This window comes from Vicia villosa, linkage group LG6 (assembly GCF_029867415.1).
Source record: "Vicia villosa cultivar HV-30 ecotype Madison, WI linkage group LG6, Vvil1.0, whole genome shotgun sequence".
Classification (NCBI taxonomy): domain Eukaryota; kingdom Viridiplantae; phylum Streptophyta; class Magnoliopsida; order Fabales; family Fabaceae; genus Vicia; species Vicia villosa.
The window spans coordinates 97,256,440-97,283,231 of NC_081185.1; the positions used below are offsets into that span (position 1 = coordinate 97,256,440).

A 26,792-nucleotide genomic window follows, 5' to 3' on the forward strand; every position below is an offset into this window, starting at 1 on the left:
TGGGTCATTTATGGATGTAATGAGAGTTCTTTAGGGAACTTATGCGACCTATAATTTGGTTTTTAAATCATTCTTTCTTGCCTCATTTGAATTGTTCTTTTAGCATGACAAAAGTTGGTTTTTTTAGTTGACACTTGTGACACAAACTTATTGCCTTCACTTGTAAAGTTGTGAGGTCTTTTTGGTATGATACCTTGGATGTATGAACACCTCTTATAGGTCATTCCTTTCTGTATTTGATTGATTGCTTTCATGATAAGCATGCTCCTAATTGCACTTATTTCTTCACACTTGTTTAACCTAGTTCACATGTATTTGTATGATGATTGTCTTGGTTTGAACTTGTTGATTAACATGAGTTGTCATGAGATTTAGGATCCATAATATGTGTGTTTTGGCTTCCTATACTTGATATCCTTTTGGAGGTTCATCCTTTCAAAACTTCATATCTTTTCAAGTGAGTTTAGTTAGGGAACTATTGTGTTGCATGTTCATTGTTTGTACATAGAACTTTGTGTTGGTTTCTCTAAATGCTTGAACCTTCTTTGTGAAACATAAGGGGATGTAAATAAATGCTTTTTTCTACTTACCCGTGACTTGGTTCCATGTTTTTTATGCCATATGCTTTGTCTAAATGTCACATGTTTGTCATTTGATTAAGTCTTGATGCATGTACCACTTTGACAACAACTTATGAATCTTTTTGTATGATGCCATGATACTTTTCTATTTGGGCTGAGACATTAATTCACATGATTTGATACTTCTATAGGAACATTCTCATTCATCAATATTATTTTGATACATCTTTCATGCATTGGTTGTTTGATAACATGTTAGTGATGACTAATTACTTCTTCTCCCACCTTTTATGGATGATCTTCTTTGGGTTTTATTGAGGTTTAGTCTCTATTAGAAGTAGACTTGGTTAGGGACTTGATTAAGTCAGCTACCATGGGTTTCATTTGTTTGTTCTCTCTTAGGATTGAATAGTTTCTTGAGACTTATTTAAGTCGTCAAGTGGGTTTCATTGTTGTGTATGTCTTACTTGTTTGAGTTTGACCTCATGTCTTGATTACTTGTTTAAGTATTCAAGTGAGGTGATTGTCTTTCTATTTTCTTGTCTCTTGCTATATATTTTCCATGTTCCCTTAGGGTGGTGACTCCATCTTGGTTAAGATGAGTCACATAGAACAACTTAGGTTGAAATCTATGAATGCTAACAATAGGTAGAGATTCCCTTATTCCTTGACCTTAGGACCATCATTTTATGATAATATTAGGATAGAGATTCCCCTTAGTTTGTATGTTCCCCTTGTGCATATAATAACACTAAATATCTAATCCTTAATAAAACACCTAATAAAGGTTGAAACTAATAAAAAGGGAAGAGAAGCCCAAGTCTCGCTTGTTTAAGGGGCTCACTTGAGTGTATTTTTCAAATTAAAACACAAACCACACTTTCGTTTTCTTTTGCCTTATGGCGCTTAAGAGCATTTTATTTCTTTCCTATCTCCCCTGCATAAGTCTCCAAAGGTCGAGCTGCTTATAGGATGTGAATGTAATTGCTCACCTAAAAACACACAACAAACAATAAAAAACATAGAAAGTAGTCAGCAGAATTACGACGCTCTGACTTCTCCATTGCATTATGGAGGTATGTAGGCATAGAGCTCACGCTCTAGCAATAAAAATAATTACTAAAACACTCTAAGTTAATCATGCATTGCATTCCCCCCATTAGAAAGTAAGCACTAGTTAACACACCCTTTAGATAAAAACAAACAAAGAAGGATCTCGTCGAGTACGACGAACATGATAGGTGTTAATCCCTTCCTCTCGTGTAACCGACTCCCGTACCCTGTTTTCTGGTCTTAAGACCTTTCTCTTGTTCTTGTTAGGTTTTCTGATATTCCTTTCCCTTTGCGAGATAAATATATTAGCGGCGACTTTGGTTATTTTCTCGCGGTAGCGACAACCACAAGTCTGGTTGTAAAAATTTTAGAAGGCTTGACAAAGCCTAACTCGGCCCAGCCTAGTCACACCCCTATTTGCAATGAATGAGAAGACATTAGTAACTCATTGTATATAATTTAAATTCATAAGATTCCAAACGATTATAAAAACTCGTCCAAGATCGAAGGAACCATATCCTTAACTTTTGGAGTCGCAAGATTTTGATCAAAATTCTCGCTCTGATACCAATTGTTGGGTGAGAATATTGACACAAAAGGGGTCTAGAAGGGGGGGTGGACAAACCCTTTCCTTTTAAGACAATTTCAAAAATCATTATAGGTCCCAAATACAAAGTTAGAGATTTTAAGATGCACATAAGCAAAACACAAAAACAAGAGAGCTTGGAAGCATCTAATGAGTCTACCAAGTGAAATGATACATGAGGTTATTAAGTACTTAATTGCTTTTAGTACAATTCAATCATAAGCCAACCAAATATTATTTAAATAAAGCTATTTTAAAACTCATTACTTGATGTTTTATCAAAACATAATTGGATTCATGAATCATCAATAAGATTGATGCACCACAAACCTAATCTTATACAATAAATCACTATAAGAAAAGTCTAACACATGTGGCATATAATCAATTCAATAATGCACAAATGATATACCAACATTAATGAATACTATAAAAGTAAATGAGATAAGGGAAAAAGAAAAGATACACATAGATATATAGTGGTTCGACGTTCATCCTCGCTTTGCCTAATCCACTCTTCAATGGTGTTAATAATCACTGGAAAATAATCATGATCTTCCATAATTACGATAAGTATGATACAAGCATTTTGATTAAAAAGAATTATAAAAAGAGAATTCCCTCTATTGATGCAGACACTCAAACTGCTCACAAAAATAAAATCACTAAAGATCTTGATCCAATAACCTTGCTATCCATAATAATTCTTCCCTTAGTATTCGTGCATGGAGATCCCCGTGATCCCACCAATTTCTTGTCTGAGTGATTTCCATACCCAAGTGTAGACTGGGCAACTCCCAACTTTGTCTGCAAGCAATCGTTCTCCAATGCCACCAAAGGTTGACAGCTTCCAACTCTGCCTTACGGGTCGTTGATGCTTTATCTCTCCAAAGTCCTCAATGGAGTATATTGAAACTCTCTCTTGATCGATAAACAATAAGTACCAAACTGCATTCAAGAAATGATATAAGAACCTCTAACAAACAACAAACTTCACACAAAAAATATTAGATACCCTAGTGTACCACTAGTCTCCTTCAACACTCAATCTTTAGAGATGAAGGTCCTCAACAATGGAAACACACTAAGGATGAAAATGATGAATAATTCCATACTATCTCACACACCCACTGTACACCACAAGATATTAGTCAAGTGATCTAGTGTTGGTGAATTAATAACACACACAAAGGTTCTCTCAAATCTAGGTAAATGAGTCTTGGTTCTTGATTTTTATCATGAGATTGATTAATCATGAACAACACAACATGATTAATCAAATCACTCTCTCTAAATTAGTCAAACCAACAAATTGCACAAGAATAAGATGTAATAAAATGGAGAATGGATCTGACATGAATTCATAATCAAGAAATTATTCTATAGTAGGAGAGAAAGATTCAAGGTGATGTGTATAGACACACTAAAGAGAGATAACAAAAGTAACTTCTTTGTAACTATGGGTATTTCTCTCCCATAGGTTTCAATTCATTTTTTTGCTTTTACCAAAGAAATAATTATTTAAACTAAGGATGGAAAAATGTATCTTGTGAAGCTTTGATATGAATCATGAAGAAACTTTGATTCAAATTAATTTTAGTGAACCCAAGCTTTGATTCGAATCAAGAGGAAATGTTGATTCAAATTAATTTGAGCAGAGCCCAAATATGGCTTCATGAAGACATTTGATTTGAATCAATTGTTGCACTTAATTCATATCAAATGAGGTTGTGATTCGAATCATGTTTATTTTATTATTCGAATCAAATTGACCAAAGGTAATCCCCGTTATTTTCAAGGCTTCTAATTTGAATAATGTTTTACACTTGATTTGAATCAAATTACTTAACATCCAATTTTAATAACTTGTGATTCAAACTACGCTTGATTAAACAACAAAGTAGCAATTTACTAGGCTAAAAAAGAACTAGTATCAAGGATCTAAATATATTATTTGATTGAGCAAGGAGGGTTCTTAGTGATACAATTAACATAATATCCTAAGCGATTACAAAGAAAATGAAATACGAATGTAGTACAAGCACACGAATTTTAAATGAGAAGAAAATTACAAATACACAAATGTATTAAAACAACTATATCCAAATTGACAAAAACATCAAAATAAATAAGTGATACCATATGATACTTGTTGTACCCCAATTTTTTACCCTGAGATCCCACCTCCTTTTGAAAAGAGTGTGATAATAATCATCATTATCATCATTCATAATCAATCATGCGTCGTTTGCTAACCAAAATATACAAAAATGTTGTGCTTGCTTGTTGTTTGTTTCACAAGATAGGTGACTGATCAAGAAACTCAATCAATTAGGGTTTTGAGGCTCACAAAGGAGCTCAAGTATTTTCATATTCTCAAGGGATTCCCCTCAATAATATCCAATTCCAAATATGGCTCAATTCAAGATCAACCACTTTCAAGTTCATTTGGTCCACAATTAGGGTTTTTGACCTAATTCATCTGGGGAGTTGACTCTTGGTCAAAGCATGGCTCCATGACTCAAATAATGATTCAAGAATCTCCAATGTCTCATTATAATCCACTCACATCATTCATTTGATTGGAAGAGCCTGATTCAGTTGATACTTCTAAGAATGCAATTCATCTGGAAAAAGTCAATAGTTCAAGATCACCTTTAACTTTTGAGGAATCTGGTCAACTATGGACTTTTGAAGATCAAAATCATGAGTATATGTTTATTGAAGTCATTTTATCAAGAAAAATTAATAAAATCAATCAAGAATTAAAAAGTCAACAATTAGGGTTGACTTTTTGATGAAGAAATACATGTTTTTTACTCAACTTTGAAAGGCCATAACTTTCTCATCCCTTGGCCAAATTTTGTTCTCCAAAGCTCATTTTGAATACAAAGTCAAGATCTAAAACTTTGTCATTGAGAATAAATTCCCAAAAGATGAATGGTTTTTAAATTATAAAGCTTGAAAGTTAGCTACATTTTCAGACACTTAGAATATTTTCAAGAAGACAAAATTTTTCTCAAAAGGTAAGTGACTTTAAAGTCATTTCTCATCAAGATTTCTTGAGAATTTGAAGAAACACAAAATATGAAAGTTTTAGAGGATGTTTAGGGATTTCCAAAAAATACTAGAACTCCTCCATAGAATTTGTGAGCTAGGAGATTCAAATAGGAGAAGATGTTTAGGTCATGAACATGAAGAACCAAGATGCCAATTCACTCCAATCTGCATTGAGCTTGATTAAGAGGTATCTTAACTTGTTTAACACACTCTAATCAGAATATTACACTTGATTTTGAGCTATGGACCAGGTGATTCAAGTCTTAACTAATGCATAATGCCATTTGTGGCCAAAGTCATGACTTCCATTCTTGAAAAGTGACTTTAATCACAAACACAAGTACCCTTGAGCCTCTACATTGTTGCTTCTGATCCAAAAAAAATTCAAGCTCAACAAGTAAGCTCCTAAGGTACAGAGAAGCCCCCCAATGTTTTGATTAAAGGCATTTCAAATCTTGGAACCATGGATTTACAAGGTTCCTTCACCAAGAAGCCAAGCAACCTATGAATTTGGTACAGCCAAATGGTCTTATTTTTCCCCCACAAATAAATTTTTTTGCCTATAAATAGGAGACCTTGCCTCTTGCATCAAACACACCTCAATTCTCAAAGTCACTCTTCCATCCAAAAACTCCAAATTTATCACTTGCATAAACTTGTGAAAATTGAGTTCTAAACTTGTTTTGTGTCAAACAAGTATCCAAACACTCTCCATACACCTCATACAAATTGTCCCAACCCTCACATTGCATTTGTAACCACAAAAACACCACCTTCCATTTTCACTTTGAAGTTTTGCACATTGATTCGAATTGAGCTACACAGGTCACCTGGAGTCAATTTAAGCATTCAAACACCTTCCATACACTTCATAGAAGCTATCCAATTACTTGTTTTACAACTGTAACACCTCCATCATCATCCACCATTTTCACTTGAGTCATTTGCAAGTTGATTCGGGTAGGAACATCCAAGAGGTTTCCAAACTAATTGAGCATTCATTTAGCATCCACAAGGTCACGGAAGTTATTGGAATAATCGAAACACTTCTGGAAGTCCCCTATTATAAGTTTCGATTTCCAGCTTCAAGAGGTAAGTTCTTAAACTTTGAATTTTTAATCTGTGTACCTATTTCAATATATCTCGATACCAGTTTGTTCAGCATCATGTGAGGATCAAAATCCATCTATTACTTTTCATTTATCATGCATATTAGCCATTTAATTCCAGTTTGAAGTTTTAAGGTTCTTAGTGTTTTTAGGAAAATTCGTGAGTCACGGTTAAAATAAACTCATGAGTGATACATGGTTGGATTCCGTCTTGAAAAACACACAACTTTCATATTTACATTTTCAAAAATGTTTGTCCCGTCCCCCTTTTTTTACCAATTTTATAAGGGTCGTTAAGCCAGCATGCCATCCCTAGCATTTTTAATATCTATTTTTTTATTATTATTGGCCTAATGATAATACAAAACGTTATCATATTCAAACCACTAACTTGTAACAATGAAAACAATATTAAAAATATATTAATCATAAATATTTAATTATATTTCTATATAAAAACATTCTTTTAAAAAATTATCCATTTTTTACTTCTTTTAATTCTCTTCAAAATATTCTCCCATTCAAACTCCCAAACCTAGTGTTGTGGAAACTGGTCAAGATTAAGGGTGGCAAACGGACATGTCCGTCCCGTATAAACCCGCCCTGCAAAAACCTGCAAAAAATGGGATGGAGCGAGCATAATGGAGGATATGGGCCTAAAATTTAGGTCCACCCCATAAAAAAGTTAGGGCGGGACGGAGAAAATCCGCAGGCACTGCATCTTTTAAACTTAAAAACACAAAAATTTATGTAACCGACCATGTCCGTAAAAACTCGCAAAGAAAATAGGGCGGGACGAAGCGGACACATTAGAGAGTGAGGGCCTAAATCATTGGCCCACCCCGCACTAAAATGCGGGCAAAACAGACATGCCCAACGGACCAGACCCGTTTTGCCACCCCTAGTCAAGGCATTATCCTTTTTGTTCCTAGTGGCATTGATGGCATGTATTTAACCAATAGTTTAATGTTAACTATATAAATTCTATAATTTTTAAAATAGTATATGGTGAGATATGTATGAGAGAAGTATGCATGAAATTTATTTACACAGTTATGAAGAAACCATGTAAGGGAATTGTATATGTGAATATGTCTGCAATACATTTTGTACAATTGTTCTTATTTAAAGCTTCCTAAAAAATATACTTTGCTCAACCTTAACTTAGAAATCATCAAAAACTTAAGTGGACGAGAAGATACATGAACAAAAGAGGAAAAAAACAGAAAAGTTAAATGAGTATAAGCCTTAATAATAACCCTGTATGCAGGGTGACAAACAAAAACTATGGCACGCATCTTCAATGTAAGTAACTAACAAAAGCCACAAATTTGTTAAGTTCCTTCTAACTGGTGTGACTGTCCCTTCAACATCTTTTTATCAATGGCTTGTTGCTAGAGCAGTAACCAACAGACCAAGAACCAAAAACGGTTGCGCACTAGCCTGTCAACATCGGAAGGTTACGGTTACGGTTACTCAAAAATAATGTCGTGTAACATTGCGATGCTGATATATATATATATAAAGCTTATAGATTTGACGAAGAAATTTTAGAGGTTATTGTATATATATACCTGATATTTAACATCATATTTCACAGGGTCCTTGAGGAAATACTTGAACTGCAAGGCACAAGACGATAACTCGATAAATAAAAACAGTTCTGCGTATTCTTAGCTATGTTGCATGATTTGCAAACAATTTTGTAACGTTGTGAGTGTAATTGTGTAATTTACCTGAAATACGACTTGTGGAACTATTAAGGCAAGCAGAGCCAATGCGTAATACGGCTTACCAGCCCCAAGTAGATATCCTGCAACCATATTTCAGTAGCAAGTAGCAACAGTTAGTTATAAACTTTTGAAAAGATATTATATGAAGATTGACTTTGAATTTATTTGAGAGATAAAAACGTACCAGCGATAGATAACTGTGTAATGTCGATAGCGCCAACGCATATCCACTTTGCAGTTTCCTCACCAAAAGCGACAGGAAGAGACTAATCAAACAAGATTGTCAATAAAAAAGTTAGTAGAAAGAAACTACTTGGATGAATGAAAATGTTCGGATTAGAATTACTAAAAAACAAAGAATTGTGATGTAGTTGACCTGAAGTCCTAGAGCTCTATCTCCTTCAACACTTTTGAAATCATTAACGATGGCAATTCCCAACTGCAATGTGTTACGGAAAGTCAAGAACAATATTGATTGATGAACAAAATGAGGTAATGATTGAAATATTATCATATCCGGCAAAATGTGATGAAGAATATATGACATACGCCAGCTATGCTGTAAAGGAGTGTGAGAACAATAATGTCTGGGGAAAGAGTCCCAAACAAAGCTTGACCAGCCCACCTAATTGAAAATGAAATCAATGAATCAACAAAAACCAAATGTTCATAACAAGGCGTTGTTGTCAATGGGAGATGGCGTCCAAGGCAGAGAGCCAAAATCCCGCCATATCACATGCTTTGAGGCGCTGTTAGTGTATTATGGCAGAAAAAACCCGCAATAACAGCGGATATTTACCATTGCGGCTAACCCAAAAACCGCCACTGATATCTGAGATAACACTAGAACAAGGATAATAACAGTTTAGACATATAGCAAATAGTTATCGAAGTAGAAGATACCACACCATGGCAAACTAATGTAACTTGCTCCAAGGGCAAAGTTCCCGATCCATCCATTTTGTTTTAACTAGAAAACATGCGTAACATAGTCAAGGACCATCAAAGGCAAAAGAAGCAAAAATATATAAAACTGAAAAACGAGGAAAATTTATAAATTAACTACCTTTAAAGGAGGTGCAGAATATATATACGACAGCAGGGATCCACCCAACGCCAGGTAAAAAAGTATAGGGTAATCATGCCCTGCCTGTAAAGGAGAAGAATTTAGCAACCGAGTTTCTGATCATTTGCATTAAGAAGAGATGGATCACGTAATTTTTAAATGCAGTACCGACCCATATATCCAATATACCCGCCGAAGTAAGACCTCCTAGTAGCAGCACCCATATTTGAGTGATTACCTGCAGATTTTTTAGCAAAAAGATGAGGAAATAACCATGTAACAAAAGGAAAAGACATATAAGTTTCTGATTAACAACATACCTCGTTCTCAGATATTGCACCAGAAGGAATCGGTCTATAAGGTTCATTTATTGCATCGATTTCTCGGTCATACCAATCATTCAGAGTCTGTGAAATTTTAGAGACCAACAATTCAATGACACACGTCAGTGTTGTACTCTCATCTAATGGAAGTTCGGTAAAAATTTATATCAGCGACAAAAAGATTACCTGTGTATATCCTGTAAGGAATGGACCAGACATCATCATGCATAAAATTGATTTAGCAACATCCCCAAACTCCCAATGGAAATTTCCTACCAAAGCGAATAGTTTATTCAAAAAACATTGTAACAAATAACATTAATGTGAATATATACCATGAACACGAAGCAATGAATAGAAAACTTTGAAAATGAATGTTCCTAAGCAATTGTCGTAGTTAATCGCAGGACTAAACATTTTATGACATGCGTGTCACATTTTAATGTTATGCAGAAATTTAGTACCAGAAGCAGCAGCCCCACAAACTACACCCCAAACTAATGGAGGCCAAGTTACCGGCTTTGTCAGTTGAAGACGAATCTTCCATATATTCTGCACAACACATTACACAGATGAATTATCAAATACAAATATTTTTCAAAAGCTGAAATTTAGCATTATAGTACTACTTTACTATGCAAATAAAGCGATAAACTTGAAGATTTGAAAAGGGCTTGCAGTTGTAACATAAAGCCAAAGTTTTACATTCTGAGTTACCGTGTTGGGTTATAGAAACAACTTATACAGAAGCAGTTTTGCTGTAATCACTTAATTAAGCTACTGTCCAAACAGGGCCAAAGTCTGATTATGAGCATTTCAAACATCCATCCACAATGAAAATCCAAAATAAGTATTGAAATCCAAATTAAAGAATGAAAAAAATTGCAATAAGAATGAGATTAACTCACTGATTCTTGAGAAGCTCCTTTAATACCAAGAAGCTGATTGAAGCTTGATCCATTTTTAGCCGGCGCCGTACCGGGTGCCTCAGATTTAACTTCTCAAACACCAAAAAAAAAAAAAAAAAAACTAAATACAAAACACAAAACATAATGAAAAATGAACAACAATACAAAACCACAAAACCCAACAAACAAAAACCTTCATTTGCATCAGTTTCAGCTGCTCTAACTGTTAATCTTCTCTCTGCAATGTCAACACAAACACCAAAAATTTCATTTTCAGACAAACACAGAAAGAAAGAAAAAACATGAAAAAAACATTAAAAAAACCTTAACTTTAACTATGTTGGTAGCTAAGAAACTACACAGATGCATGATTGATTAGCACATTTGAAATGATAATTGAAAAGAAAACTCAAAAGGGTGTCTTATGCACACAACAATTCACTCTATGAGTAACTAAAAAGAGTTTTTTTTGGTTTGTTTAGTCAACGTACTAGGAAATGAGACAGAAAACGGTGAAAAACTTGGTCGTGTTTGAAGTGAAGAGGTTCTTGTTGTTGTGGATGTTAATCTTCTTGGTGAAACTGAAACCATGTTAATAAGGGAAGCCATTGAAGACAAGAGCTTCGAGATGCCACAGACTGAAGAAGCTAAGTGTTATCGATGTTGTTGGTTGGAGTGATAAAGTTTTTAATATAAAATAAATATTTTTCATCTATGGGTTGAACCGGGTTCAATTAGACCCGCTTTTTGCCGGATTTTATATTTACCAAGATTAGATTAACCATAATTGAACTTTGAGTTTATATATTTAGAAATTAGTTATTTAGGATATGTTTATGTCAATTTAAGTTATTTAAGTGATTAAAGTAGTAAGCTTATAGTAAAATGTGTATATTTAATGTATTGGAAATTGAAATATTAACTTTTATGAAGAATATTTTCCTTATTTAGTATGTTTAAAGAGTGCCCTGAGAACACTGGTTAGCAAAATCCTTTTTAATTTATACTTTATAGCATAAAAACCTGTATGATAAATAATTTGTTTGATAATGATATTTTTATTACGAATTTACAGTTGTAGTTATTAATTTATAATTTATTTTTTAAACACTATTTTAAATAATATTTTAATGTATATTTATAATTTATATTTTTTTATTATTTTAACTAAAATTCATGTTTCTCATTTATAATTTATACATTTTATTATTAATTAAGAAATATTTTTATATGATATTTTATATTTATCAATTAGTTCGAATGTAATTTATTGAACACTTTATTTAACTCATTAGCTATCAGTAATAAATTATAAACCGTCTGTCATCAATCATCAATCTTAAATTATACTATAAATTATCTTATTAGTCAATCACAATTTTTATCAACCAAAATCTAAACTTGAAGAAGTGCTTCTTTTTAGTAAGTAGTCTAGTAGTTTAAATTTTATCTTTTAAAAATGAATAATTAAAATGTCACATATTCAAACTCGGTTTTGCATATCATGTTTACCTACTGGACAATTGTGTGTGCTTTTAGTAAAAGCATATTTTATATTTTGAAACAATTACACTCACCTCCATGAGATTTATTAAAAAGACACTGACACTCTTTAATCTTAGGTTAGTTGTGTTGTAATTAATGAATAAAATAAATGTCTATGAGTGTGTTTTAAAATGACAAGAAAAATGTACAAGTGTAAAGGAGGATAAATGCATAGGAAATAATCTTATATAGAAAGTGTTACTCACATTGAAAGCCTTTATAAAAAGTTAAATTTATTAACTCAACAAAAGAGTTAAAGAGGATAAAATGTTACATTAACAAGTGTCGTGGTCTCAAGCATTATGTCACTGGTCTCCTCCATATACCTCCTTATCGGGTGGGGATATCGGCTCTGTCTCTGGGACCGGGTTTGATCCGCGATCAAGATCCTCTTTATTTCTTGCTTTCTTCATTTCTTCTATTACTAAATTTTTTAAAATAAATGTAAGTTTGTAAAAAAAATGTAATAATGCGACATTAAATGAGCTCATTCATCTTTTATACACATAAAATTCTTCAAAACTATAGTAATGAGAGGAAATTGGAGAGGAAATTGAGAGGATTCTAACCCATCTGAGAGCGTGGGTCTAGAGGCGGCTTGTAGGCAACACTTAAGCACATAGGAACAACAGAGTTATACAGTAGCGCCTTCAACCGGCATGTGGCAGCAAGCTGTCACACATGGCGGTGGTCGTTACTCTTATTTTTTTATAGTCGTTGTTTAAGTTTAAATTTTAAATTCGAAAATAGACAACACTCTATTAAGTGTTGCAGGTGTTGTCGTGGGTGTGCAAGATTTAATAAAAGTGATGTTGTATGTATCTGTTTTGTCAAAGGTCACAAGGTTGTTAAACAACATCACTTTTACTTATAAATTGAGCATTTCAGATTTAAAAAAAAAAAACATTTTAGAAAAAACTATCATCTTCATACAAAATTCCATATCTCATATTCCTTACATTCGAATTTTCATCGATTTTATCAAACTAGAGTACTGACTAAATTATTTCGAGTATTAATATATATATGTAGATTTTAAGATATTCTGAGACTGTATTATTAGAAAAATAATTTCGTTTATGATTTAAGTTAGATACGTTTGATTTTCAAAATATATCTAATAAATACATATTCCTTTCGATTTTCAAAATTTATCTAATGAATACATATTCCATTTGATTTTCAAAATTTATCTAATAAATACATATTTTAAAAATTAGAGGGAGGATGAGTGTCATTTTACTATTTAACGATGTGAGTGCAACTTTTTTTAACGAAAAGTGTTGTACAAAAAATGATGTGAACCAACAAGTTTAAATTGGAAGTACTGTTTTTTATTTTCTTCCAAATATCATTCCAAAAATATATAGGTTCATCACCCAATTTAGATCTGCATCGTCCACTTTCCCAACTAATAATACTGTCTCTCCATTATAAGAAGTTTATTTTTTTTCATTTATTTTGTTTTTTTTAATATATATTTTTAATTAATAATACAACTTTATTTTGTTTTTTAAAATATATACTTTTCCACTCGACAAACAACATGGACTGCATTAATTTAATTATTCTTTTCCTGCTGTAGTTAATAATTTATCATATATTCTTTCGATGCGTAATAAACTAATTATAATGCGTCAAGCACTAATAAAAAATACATACTATGGCAGACTCACTAGTAGTTCATGGCTGCATTATTTTTTTGCTTGGTGTGAACGTGAACCTAGATAAATTCGAGATATTTTGATATACTGTTGTAAGACAAATGTGAATTTTATTTCAAATTGAAGATGGTAAACTAGGCAATATGAATTAAGTATTTAGAGTATCTTTGGATTGATTGTTCACAAATCTCAAAAATTCTTTTAGTTCACTTCAATTTAAAAATTTGATTTTTTTTTTATTTGAGTATTATTTTTAAAATCAATTCTCCTCCTTTAAAAATAATTTTTTTAGAAACTACAATTTCTAGCTTTTGAATTTAATAGAATTAATTTTATATTTTATTTGTTATTGTTTTTTTTTCTTTATCCTCTTTAATTTTTATCAATTATTTCTTTTCTTTTTTATTTATATTAGAACTTATTAATATTTTGATAAATATACATTTAAAATTATTTGATAAAACTATTCAAATAATATTAGTCGATAACAATCACTTCTATATCATTCTATCCAAAATTAAATTAATTTTGTTAAACTCAATTCTAATATTAATTTTATTAGTTGATAACAATTATGTTAATATCAAATTTACCCAACTCAATTCTCTCAAAATCAATTCTCTCGACCGTCAATTCAAACACACCCTTAAGGTTAACTCACTTTAGTTTTTTTCTTTTTAAGAAGGATACACAATAGGTTAGTGATTGAAATATTTTATTTTATTACAAATACTTTTTTTTTTTAAAAGGAGTGTTGAGAGCACACCTAAAGGATTTATTCATAGGAAAACAAGTACAAAAAAAACCAAAAAAGAGGGGGAGGGGGACATAAAACCGAAACCCTCAAAAGCTAACAAAAACGAAACTCTGGGAAACCAGAACGGTTTCGCGCGAAATCGCGACTGACAACATCTGGTAAAGAGTTCCACCATTGGTAATCGTGGATGGATAGGTCAATATTGGCTAATTTGTCTGCACAGTGATTTCCTTCGCGATAAATGTGCGAGACTGTGAATGTCATATTCGAAATCATCTTTAAACAGTTATTCCAACGGTTTCTTAGGATCCAAGGAACTATAAGAGGATTAGAGAAAGCTTGACAAACCAGTTTGGAATCGGTTTCCAACCAAAGGTTCAACCAGCCATTTGAGAAGAGATTTCAATAGCATACATTGCACATGTGATTTCAGCATGAAAGGCTTGGGAAGATCCTAAGTTACTAGCAAAACAACCGATGAAATCGGAGTTGTGATTCCAGAAGATTCCACCACAAGCCGCAGGGCCAGGGGAGCCAGTAGCTGCTCCATCACAATTACATTTCACCCAAGAGAATGGAGGAGGAGACCAAAAAAACTTCAATTATCTAGGGAGCTTTAGGAGGATGCAAAGAAACATTAAATGCCTTAAGAATTTTGAAGTCTTCAATTGAGTTCCTAGAAGTGCATTTAGAGATATTACCTGATAGAGAGACAAGGGAGTAAATGTTGTTGATTGCAGTTCTCCATTGAGGAATGATACTAACGAATCGAGCCCGATTTCTGCATTGCCAAATAATACTGACAGAAAATGTAATAGTTGCCAACAGAAGATCTTTAACCTGGGTTGACCGGGATCTTTTAAGAATGTTAAGGAGATTTGGAAATTGAGAGTTATCAATTTGTATGTGTAGAGTATTGTTGAGCCATGTCCAAATTCGAAGGACAAAAGGGCAATCACAAAATAGATGATGAATAGTTTCTGAATTAGATTTGCATAAGGAACACATGGAAGCCAAGTAAATACCTCCTCTCGATATAGTATCATCTGAAGGAATTTTGGGATGCAATATCTTCCACATAAGAAAGGTCTTTGAAGGTGGTATTGCCAAACTCCACAAATCTTTGGCCCAAGGAACTTTTGGTCCAGCAGGAGCAAGGAACTTGTAAGCATCTTTCATGTTTAACTCACCAGTCGAGGTGTGATTCCATCTTAGCAAATCTGGGCCATGATCCAAAGGAATGGAGATATTACAAATACATATTGCGACTCTTTTTAGATTTTGTTTAAGAATTTGGTAGAAACGGAATGAACATAGATTGTCTCTTACTTTTTATAGTCTGCCATATGTTTAAGAAAAATGTTCTAAAGAAAAATTAATGGTGAGAGTTGAAGTAGGACATAAGGCAGAAGAGAAATAAAAGGAGAAAATCTAAATCCAAACAAAAGATGATTTTGAATAAAATGAATTATGAAGTGGGAAAAATTGAACATTTGAGAGGCTAGGACTATAGAGAATTTTTTTTATACTACAAACTTTTTTTTTTATTTAGAAGAAATAAAATAATCTATAGGTTAGAATATAAAACTTGAATTGGTGAATCAATGAAGGTTTTTGGTGTTTGTGGAGAAGATGAAGTGAGAGAATAAGAAAATTCGAGTAAGAGAGAATTATTGAGGGTGAGAAGTTAAATGTTCATTAATTTGCATACTATATCACAAAAGGTATTTATATAAGCAAGTTACAATGATTGGAAATCAAAAGCAACAAAATAAAGCATTTAAAACTGAAAAACTTGGGCTGGTAAGGTAATCGGTTACCACTATAACAAACAAAACAAATTATTTAAATTTATGTGCATGTAACCGGTTACCACTGTTTGCGTAACCAGTTACCAACTCGATAAAGTGCTTCTTTGCTTTTCAAAAGTGCTTATCTTAGAAGTTGTAACATATTGCCTATGTTTGGTATTGGGTAAAAATTAGGTCACACTGTGCGGTAGGTGGAAGCTAGCATTTGCAGCTTCAAAAAATCACATAGTAAAGACCTCAAAACGTGAGGTGGGGGTGAGTTACCGCTTTTCCAAACACATAAGTTATCAACTTCTAGTAACCTGTTACATCACTTGAATTATTCATTTTCAACTAACACACAACCTCAATTCAAGTTCTTTAAGTTCTTCATGTTCATGCTTATCTTCGATCTCTTGAACACATCATTTGTGCATTAGCAGTCCCATTTTTGACTTCTGAAACTCTATGTCAATGAAGTATGTCATAATGCCAAGGTCACTCATCTCAAATTCTTTCATGAATTCACTCTTGAACTTAGAAATACTCAACTCATTCCTGCCAATGATCAACAAATCATCCACATATAGAAAAAGTATGATCACACCTTCACTTGTATCAAACTTTACATAAACTCTATATTCTAACACACATTTCTTGAAGCCTACATCAAGTAGGAAACCATATATTCATTTATTCTAAGCCATCGGAGTTTGCTTCAAAGCATATAGCGCTTTTCTCAACTTGTTAACCTTTCCCTTTTGATTATTCACAATAAAATCAGGCTCTAATACCAAATGTTATAACATAAAACCTGAATTGGTGAATCAATGGAGGTTTTTGGTGTTTGTAGAGAAGATGAAGTGAGAGAATAAGAGAATTAGAGTAAGAGAGAATTATTGAGGGTGAGAAGTCAAATTTTTATTAATTTGCACACTATACCACAAAGGGTATTTATACAAGTAAGTTACAATGATTGGGAATCAAAAGCAACAAAATAAAGCACTTAAAATTGAAAAACTTGGGCTGGTAGCCGATTACCACATTTCAGGTAACTGGTTACCACTGTAATAAATAAAACAAATTATTTAAATTTATCTGCATGTAATCGGTTACCACTATTTGTGTAACTGGTTTGCAACTCGATAAAATGCTTTTTTGCTTTCTAAAAGTGCTTATTTCAGAAATTGTAACCTGTTACATCACTTGAATTATTCATTAAGTAATAATATACATATACTTTACTTTTGTCACATTTTAAAATTTTCTCCAAAATTTACAACTGATTATAGTTGTATTAGTGTAAATATTAATAATAAATATTTATTAATAATTTATAATCAAAGTTCTCTTTTAAAAAAATATAGATAAAGAAAACTTTGTTTCTGTCTATTGAATACTTCACTTTCTTGGGCATTCGAGTGATAATCTTGTAATTTCACTCTGCTCCACTGCATTTGAAGTATTCACGCCCTACAAGAAAACTTTGTTTTTGTCTCCCATGTTATATTCCTAGTTCCACAATAGAACAATGGTGTCGTATGTCTATAGAAATCGTCTTCTAATTAATGCAAATCTCCACGTGAAACCATTGTCTCTTACTACAATTCGACCAACATATAATCTCCTTGATATTGGGACAATCACTCTTCTTCTTATTCGAATTATCGATCGATCTCGCAAAACCATGACAACATAAAAATCTAATCAATTAGTCTCCTAATGTAACAATGTCGACGTCACTACAAGAAACGATCCTGAAAGGGGTAAATGACTTTTCTCTATAATGTTTACGACCTAGTACAACAACAAAACTCAAACTTATTTGTTGGAAGGCTATTCTAAATCAAAGAGAATCTACGGTACGATACTCCTAGTGACCACTTTATATGCAAAGTAGCTTTTGTGCGACAACCAGATAATTCCACTAGTATAATTCCTTGTAGACATCTTTTCTCTGTTCATATGAGCTCCTAGATCACTAAATCACATTAGGTATTAAGATGATCAGACTCCTCCACATGATTCCTAGGGAAAAGGGGGCAGTCACACTCTGCCAAGGGATCATTGTCCCCATCATTTACCATCACACCACTTCCAAAGAGGGGATTGCAGCGACACGGAATTACAGGTTCCTGACCAGAGGAGGAACATGCTCTTTAGGCGTATCCTCTATTGGAAATCCATTAATATCTATGGTGAATTTCTATCAATATTGATTAAATAGATTACTACTACCACACAATGACAATGAAAAACTATGAAAGAAAGAAAGACAATGGTTTTATGCAAAGTTTTTCTCTGCCCACAAACTGTGGAAAACTTCTTATTCACTTGTAACTCCAAATTTTGTGCATACAACTTGATTACTAAAATAGGGGTTACTCCCTCTATTTATAGATTTAGGTTAGCTCGCTCTCTAAGCCAAAAGCCCAAAACTCTAAAAGCCCAAAATACCTATTTTGAAACTAAACTAAATCTAATCAAATCTGTGTGTAACTAAATCAAATCTAACTAAATTGAAATCTAGTTCGACACACACATTATTCGACACTATGAATTACAATTTAGCACACCATCTAATTCATTATGTATAAGCTATCTACATTCATCATAGCTTTTAGTCTTCTCAATATTTCGACCAACACTCTGTCCTTTATGATATCTGCAATCTGATTCTCAATTGTGCAGTGTTCCAAGTTCATCTTCTCATATGCTACCTGCTCTCGAAGATAATGGAACCTCATTTCGTTGAGCTTGCTTCGACCATGTGCTATTGGGATCTTCGCCAGGTTAATAGTTGACATGCTGTTGATCTTCTTATTCCAAGCTTTTGGAGTTTGCTTTAGTCCATACAGGGCTTTATGCAGCATGTACACCTTTCTCTCTTCTCCATGTTTCACAAACCCAACTGGTTATGCGACATAGGCTTCTTCGTCTAAGGATCCATTCAGGAATGCACATTTAACATCCATATGACACATGTGCCAATTGTTCATGTTCGCCAGACGAAAAACCAACCTGATTGTTACGATCCTGGCAACAGGTGCAAATACTTCATCGATGTCGATTCCTTCCTTCTAAAGAAATCCTTTCGCTACAAGCTTGCCTTGTGTCGAGTCACTTCCCCTTTAGGATTACACTTCACCTTGTATACCCACTTCACATCAATTGCCTTCTTGCCTTGAGGCAATTTGATAAGTGACCAAGTGTTGTTGTCTTCGATGGACTTCATTTCCTCATTCATAACTTTCACCCACTTCGAATCCTTCAATGGCTAAGCTGCATTAACATGTTCGACATCTGCGTAGAAAGCGTAATGTACGAGCTCACCTTCGTTATCAACCACATCATCTGATGTAATCACACATTATTGCAACCTTGCATACATGTCTCTTATTCTCCGGGGTCTTCTTAGGCCTGCATCACCTCTGACTTCTTCTTGTCGAACTTCTTCTCTTTCAACATCAGTGGCTGGTTCTTCACAAAATATTCTCACTGAATCCTTCTTGACATTCTCAATCTAATCCCATTCCTTAAGCTCATCTATAATCACGTCCCTGCTGATCACTACTTGCTTATTCACTGGGTCGAACAACTTGTAACCTCCAGTCGAATGATATCCTATTAGGATCGTCTGACTCAACTTGTCATCAAATTTTCTTCTCAATTGATCTGGCACATGTCTATGTGCTATAGATCCAAATAACTTTAGATGACTCAAGCTAGGATTTACACCAGACCAACATTCTTCTGGAGTAATTCCTTCTAACTTCTTCGTCAGACATCTGTTCAGAATATATGTTGCAGCCGACACAGCTTCACCCCAAAAATATTTAGGTAAATTCTTGCCTTTCAACATACTTCTCACCATATTCATTATGGTTCAATTCTTCCTTTCTGAAGTTCCATTCTGCTGTGGAATTTAGGGTGGAACCACCTCATGCACAATCCCTTCTTTCTCATATAACATGTCGAAGTCTTTCGACACATATTCTCCACCACCAGTTCTCAAAACTTTGAGTTTCGCCCACTTTGTCTTTCGACCATAGATTTAAACTTGGCAAATATCTCGATCACTTCACTTTTCTTCTTGACCAAGTAAGTCCATAATTTTCTACTGAAATCATCTATGAATGTAACAAAGTATTTGTTACCTCCATTATCCATCTGTACTGTACTACATACATTAGAGTATATGATTTCAAGGATTTCCTTCTACTTGCTTCCTGCATCATTGCTGAAGCTGTTCTTGTGCTGCTTTGCATGCACACATTCCTCATACACTTCTCTTGGAATATCGATCTCTGATAACCTTGAAATTATATTTCTTCTTTTCAAATCTCTGATGTCATTGAAGTTGAGATGACCTAGTCGATAGTGCCATGTCTATTCATCTCTGCTAGCTGCAATTGCAAGGTACTCGTGCTCCATCATATTGAGTTCAATCTTAAAGGTTCTATTATGAGACATATGAGCCTTCAAGATTAACCTCACACTTGCGTCAAAAACTCTCATCACCTTGTCTTTGATCGACGCCTTGTAGTCCTTTACGACCAACTATCCAATGCTGAGCAAGTTTCTCTTCATGTCTGGTAAGTACAACGCATTGGAAATTACTGACCTTTTTTCATCTTTCCTCATAATCATAACATCACCAATACCTCCAGCTGCTAGAGTATTGTCATTTGTAAATTTCACCATGTCCTTCATTGAGGGTTTTATGTTGGCAAACTAATCTTTCCTTCCAGACATGTGTGATGAGCATCTTGTATCCAAGTACCATTGGTCCTTGAATTTATACTCATCTTTTGTTGTGACCATCAACAACATCTCTTCTTCTTCTTCTTCTTCTTCCTCTTCTTCTTCTTCTTCTTCTTCTTCTTATTCTTCTTGTTTTGCAAACTTTGCATCACTTTCTTGATTATTTTTCTTTTCTGGACAAACTGTAGAATAATGACTATACTTATGATAATTGAAACACTAAATGTGACTCTTGTCAGGCTTTCGACCACCACGTCTTCTTCTACATGCAACACCATCTCTTTTGTTGCTTTGGTATGAGGATTTTCTCTAATTCGACCAACTTCCTTCTTGCTGACTTCGACCAATCGAGTTGTTATAGCCACCTCTACTTTTATTTCCATTCCAACTACCTTTGACCTTTTTTTGTTTGTTGACTAAGCCTGCAGAGCCACATCGCTCTTCGACTTGCTTGCAGCTCTTTCAGTCATTCTTTGTTCATGAGATTCAAGTGTCCCTTAAAGCTCTTCTTTTGTCAATTTCGACAAATCTTTCGATTCTTCAATGGCTACCACAATGTGGTCGAACTTAGGAGATAACGACCTCAAGATCTTTGTGATAACCGATCTTGATGTCAACATTTCTCCACATACCTTAATTTGATTCACCAGTTTCATGACTCTAGCGAAGAAACCAATTATGCTTTCACTATCTTCCATCTGAAACAATTCATATGCTCTCTCGTGAGTTTGTAACTGCAGCTATTTCACCTTTTCTGCACCTGTAAAAGACTTTTCAAGAATCTCCCAAGCTTCTTTTGCAGCTAACCTTTTCAAAATTATCTGGACTCAGACATTGATGAATTATAAAGAGAGCTTATAATTCTTCTTCTTCAATTCTTTATGTGCAGTATTTTGTTCTTCCTTCGCGTCTTCTACAAGTTGTTCTATCCATTCTTTCACAAGATCCGAAAGATCTTGACAACAAAACACAACCTTCATTTGCTTGCACTAATTCTCATAGTTATCTCCTTTCAGAATTGGAAGAGTTACTGGAAAATGTCCATTCGGATGATTCATTGTCATCGCCATTCTCTTGTCTTGAATCAATTAACCGGGGTCCTAAATACCAGATGTTAGAAATCCACCAATATCTATGATGAATTTCTATCAATCTTGATGAACAAGATTGTTACTACCACACAATGACAATGAAAAAATATGAAAGAAAGACAATGATTTTCTGCAGAGCTTCTCTTTGCCCACAAACTGTGGAAAACTTCTTATTCACTTGCAACTGTAAATTATGTGAATACAACTTGATTACTAAAATAGGGGTTACTCCCACTATTTATAGATTTAGGTTAGCTTGTTCTATAAGCCAAAAGCCCAAAATAATAAAAGCCAAAAACAATAAAATCCCAAAATACCTATTTTGGAACTAAATCGAACTCAATCAAATATGTGTGTAATTAAATCAAATCTAACTAAATCAAAATCTAGTTCAACACAGACATTATTCCACACTATAAATTACAATTTAACATTCTCGGCAGTAAAATCCCAAAAACTCTCGAGAAATCTCAAAAGTTGGATAGCCAAAATAGCATGGGAGGTCCAAATGATCACGTTCAACATATGTACATCAGACTTGGCTTCTTACACTCGTGTGGAGTTATAAAGTGCAAACTATTCGAGTTGAATCACAAATGATCTTTCAAGATGTGGTTTAAGACCCTACCTAACGACTACATACATCACTTCATAGAAGAGTCAGATTTTATTCATTTCTAGTTAATTTCTCTAGCACATATACCTAAAAAAAATTCACTTCATTATATACTTCTTACAAAAATGTCTGAATTGATTGCAAATATATTTTTACATACCCATTCACATTTCTGAAATGGTTTATTTTAGTTCATGAACCATGAAGAATCTTGTATGAATAACTTGTTAAGCTTTGTTTGGTAAAAACAGCAGTCGGCTGATATGATAGCTTATAGTTTATAATTGATGGTTGATGACTTATAGTTGATAAGCTAATTGAAGTGTTTGATAAAATTAACGGTTCAATTAATTGATAAATTAAAATGACCTAAAAAAACATTTAATATATAATTATTTTAAAACTTTTTATTGATAAACTATAAGCTCAAAAATTATCTTCCTAAAGATAGCCTAATTGAAACTTTTGAAACTAGATCGCCGACCCGTGCTTCGCACGGGTACATTAGAAATAAAATTAATATTTTTTATAATAGTTGATATTTAATTTTTTATTTGCATATAAAATTTTCTTGTAGACCATTTATATTATGTTTGCAATTATACTTTTTTTTTTTAATGTGAAAGACAATAAATTAGAAAAAAATTACTATTATAATTTAAAATGTATAAATTTAAAGAAATGAATATTATTAACAAAAGAATATTTTTAATAATTAATAAATAGTTGTTTTGATAATTTACTTATAGAATAAATAAGTTTAAAATATTATGATATAATTGTATTAAATATTATATTTTGTAAAAAAATTAAAAATTATTTAAAATGTGAGTTCATATAATTTTAGAGTGTAAATATGATAAATATTTTGAAGATAATTAACTTTTTGTCAATTATAAATTTTTCAATACATTTAAACGATATATTAAATTTGGCTATTTTCACAAATAAAAACTTGAAATATATATTTACTTGTTAATGTAACTTTTTATATTTTTTTATTAATTTATTTAATAAATAAATAAAAATATTATACTATTTATAAGTAGTAAAATGCTTATTGATTTAAACTGTATAAAATTTACGAACCTATATAATTAATATAATTTTGATGTTTAGTGCGTAGTTAAGTGATTTAACTCTATAATTTTTCTTACCAAAAAAAAAAAACTCTATAATTTTAAAAATACTGAATTTGTATCTTTTTTAAATCATTAAAAGAGACATTTTAGCAACTTTTTAAAATATATAAACGTTAAAATAATTTTAAGTAGTTTTTATTATATTCAAATAAGTTTTAAGAAACATATAATTTTTAATTATATATAATTTCTAATAATAACCCATTTATATTATAATATTTGTCAGTACTCACGTATCAAATAATACATATAATTTTTTAAGTTAAGAATAAAGTTATTCCACTATATATTCATCATTTTATATACTTATAATTTTTTTAATATTTTATTCCATTGATTTAGATATATTTTTTTTGAGAATTTTTTTTCAATTTCATTTTTTATATATTCTCAGCTAATATTAATTTTTGACTGTTCAAATATTTTAATAATATTTGATGTTATAAAATTTAATGATTGTGTAAAAAACACCCATTAATAATAATAAAATAATAATAATAATAATATTAATAATAATTATAATAAAATATAATAATAACTGAAAGTTACAAACATTAATATAGTATTGAAGAGTCAATAAATTTCATTTATAAATTAAATTGAATGACATCAATTGGTTAACTATTTGCTTATCATATAAATCTAAAGTTTAATGTTTAAGTCATAACATCTATTTAAAAGGGAAAATAACAAAATTAAATATAATTTTAAAAAATAATTTATAGTGATATAAGTAATAGTAAAAATATTAGAATTGTAATATATTACTTTATTAGTATAAAAAAATATATATACATTCATATTCAAATTTTAGAGATAAAGTTTTATTATATGCCTAACTATTTTTTATTTTTATATTAAAGGGTCGTACAAATTAAACAATGTTTTAAGATAATTTATAATCTATTTGAGTTTTTTTGTAAATAGTGAAATATAATACATTTACTTTTAAAAATTCATTTACACGAATAAAATCAATACTGCAATAACAATTCTATATATAATAAGAACAATAAAAGTTATAAATGTGTATTTTAACAATTGATAATTTAATAAATAAGATATCCACGTACTTCCGATCAATAGTTAGATTTTTTCAATTTTAAATTCTATCTTATAATTAATTGTGGCCCTAATATGATATAATTACAATGAGGAACGAAAAGAAACACAGAAAAATAAAATTCTTTAAATTTCATACCTTTTCTATTATTTTAATTCATTATAGCAAAGAGAATTTAAACAGAAATAATTTAGTAGCCAAATCAACTGTTAGACTTTGTCAATGCCAAATTACATCTTATAATCAAATGTTATTCAAGCTTAGAAATAAAAAATGAAATAGTAATGGTTCAAATCACATATATGATATAATAAGAATGAAGAATAGAAAGTGAGAAAAAAGAACGAAAAATCTTCAAAATTATTAAAAAAAAAAAATAAATACTTTTCTTATTCTTCCTTTAACTATAGCCAGAAAAAGTAAACTCCTCTAACTATATCAAGAAGAAATAAATTTAACATATAAAATAAAAAAACTTAGAATGAAGATCTTATATATGATTTTTTTTATTAAATGAATAAATATATTAAAAATCTTGAAAATAGAATGATGAAAATAAGTATATAAAAAGATTGTTATTATCAATATATTAATATAAATTAACTTTATAATTTATAAATAATATTTTTTAATATTTATTTAAATATATATAATATTGTTTCTTATAATTAAAATAGTCTCAAAATACATTTCATTTTTTTAAATTTAGTATGCAAATATAATGGCTAGAGATATACTTACATAAGATGTCATTTTTCACAGATTTATTCAGCACTAAAGATGCAATAGAAACAACAAAACGAATCTCCATTATCTTTTCTCCTCGGTCACATAAAATTAGTTATATTCATACTAACTAACAAAAGAAAATAAAGAAAGAAAGTTAGAAAAACTTATAAACAAATATTATATAGATTATGGAATCAAATATCAAAAATTGCTGCTAGAAAGTGATTACAATTAAAATCAAAATTTCTATCAAACATAGTACATATGCACAACAATAATCATGATTGGATGGATCTTTCTTGAAAGAGAAAATTTGTAGTTTAAAAGAGAAAATGAAAAAAAAAAATGAGTCTGAAGATCATTTTCTAAGGTATTTATAATGAATCTATAGAATTTAAATAGGAGGTGAGTAGAAAGTTTTTTTTACAACACCTTTAATGTATTTAGATGGATAAAATAACTGAAAAATTAATGAATAGAAGGTTATAGAATATAAAAAAATGATAATAAATTTATAATAATTCAAATCATACATTATAACGATTAGAATTAAAGTTAAAATTTAAGATTATGGAATATTAAAAAATGGTTATAAATTTATAATAATTCAAACCAACATACAATTAATGAGTTGATATTTTTGTTTATTTTCTTACAAAAACGGAAAAAAGTCATTATTAGTTCATTGTTATTGTGTTTAATGTGTTTTATTAGTGTCATTAATACTACTACTAATAATAAGAGAATAAATAATTAATAAATTGAAAATAGTAATTAAAATAATTATTTTTTATATGCAAAATTATTAGTTAGTAGGATGATTATCAAAAAATAATAATTTAATAATTAAAAGAGATAGTGGAATAAAGAAATTAGTTAGTGAAATAATTATCAAAGAAATAATAATAATTTAATAATTAAGAGATAATTTAATAATTGATATAGTGGGTTTCAGGAACCATATTTTGTTTATAATTTAATTATTAATTATGAGAATAAAAATAGTTTCTATTATTTATGCTTATAAACTTTAAACTATCATATCAAATAATTTTTATTTTTATAATATTTTATCTACTTTTCTCTATCACATAATTTTTATTTTCGTAAAAATATTTTTATTTTATATTATTAAATTATTAAAATGAAATGCTTATGAACATTAGACTATTCTATTACTTTATCTTTAGTTCCATTTTTAAATTATTATTT

General features: G+C 31.2%; 1 protein-coding gene across 1 annotated transcript; it reads right to left on the reverse strand.

Moving 5' to 3' along the window:
• Positions 1-7,409: 7,409 nt before the first annotated feature.
• On the reverse strand, positions 7,410-11,089 carry LOC131611926 (chlorophyll synthase, chloroplastic). Its single transcript, XM_058883755.1, has 15 exons — positions 10,911-11,089; positions 10,613-10,657; positions 10,420-10,508; positions 9,976-10,063; positions 9,698-9,783; positions 9,509-9,595; positions 9,361-9,426; positions 9,189-9,272; positions 9,031-9,092; positions 8,672-8,747; positions 8,499-8,561; positions 8,307-8,388; positions 8,126-8,202; positions 7,964-8,011; positions 7,410-7,832 (listed from the first exon to the last, which is right to left on the reverse strand). Exons 1-15 carry the CDS (start codon positions 11,026-11,028, stop codon positions 7,770-7,772), a joined length of 1,134 nt encoding a protein of 377 aa, XP_058739738.1. The 5' UTR covers positions 11,029-11,089; the 3' UTR covers positions 7,410-7,769.
• Positions 11,090-26,792: the final 15,703 nt, after the last annotated feature.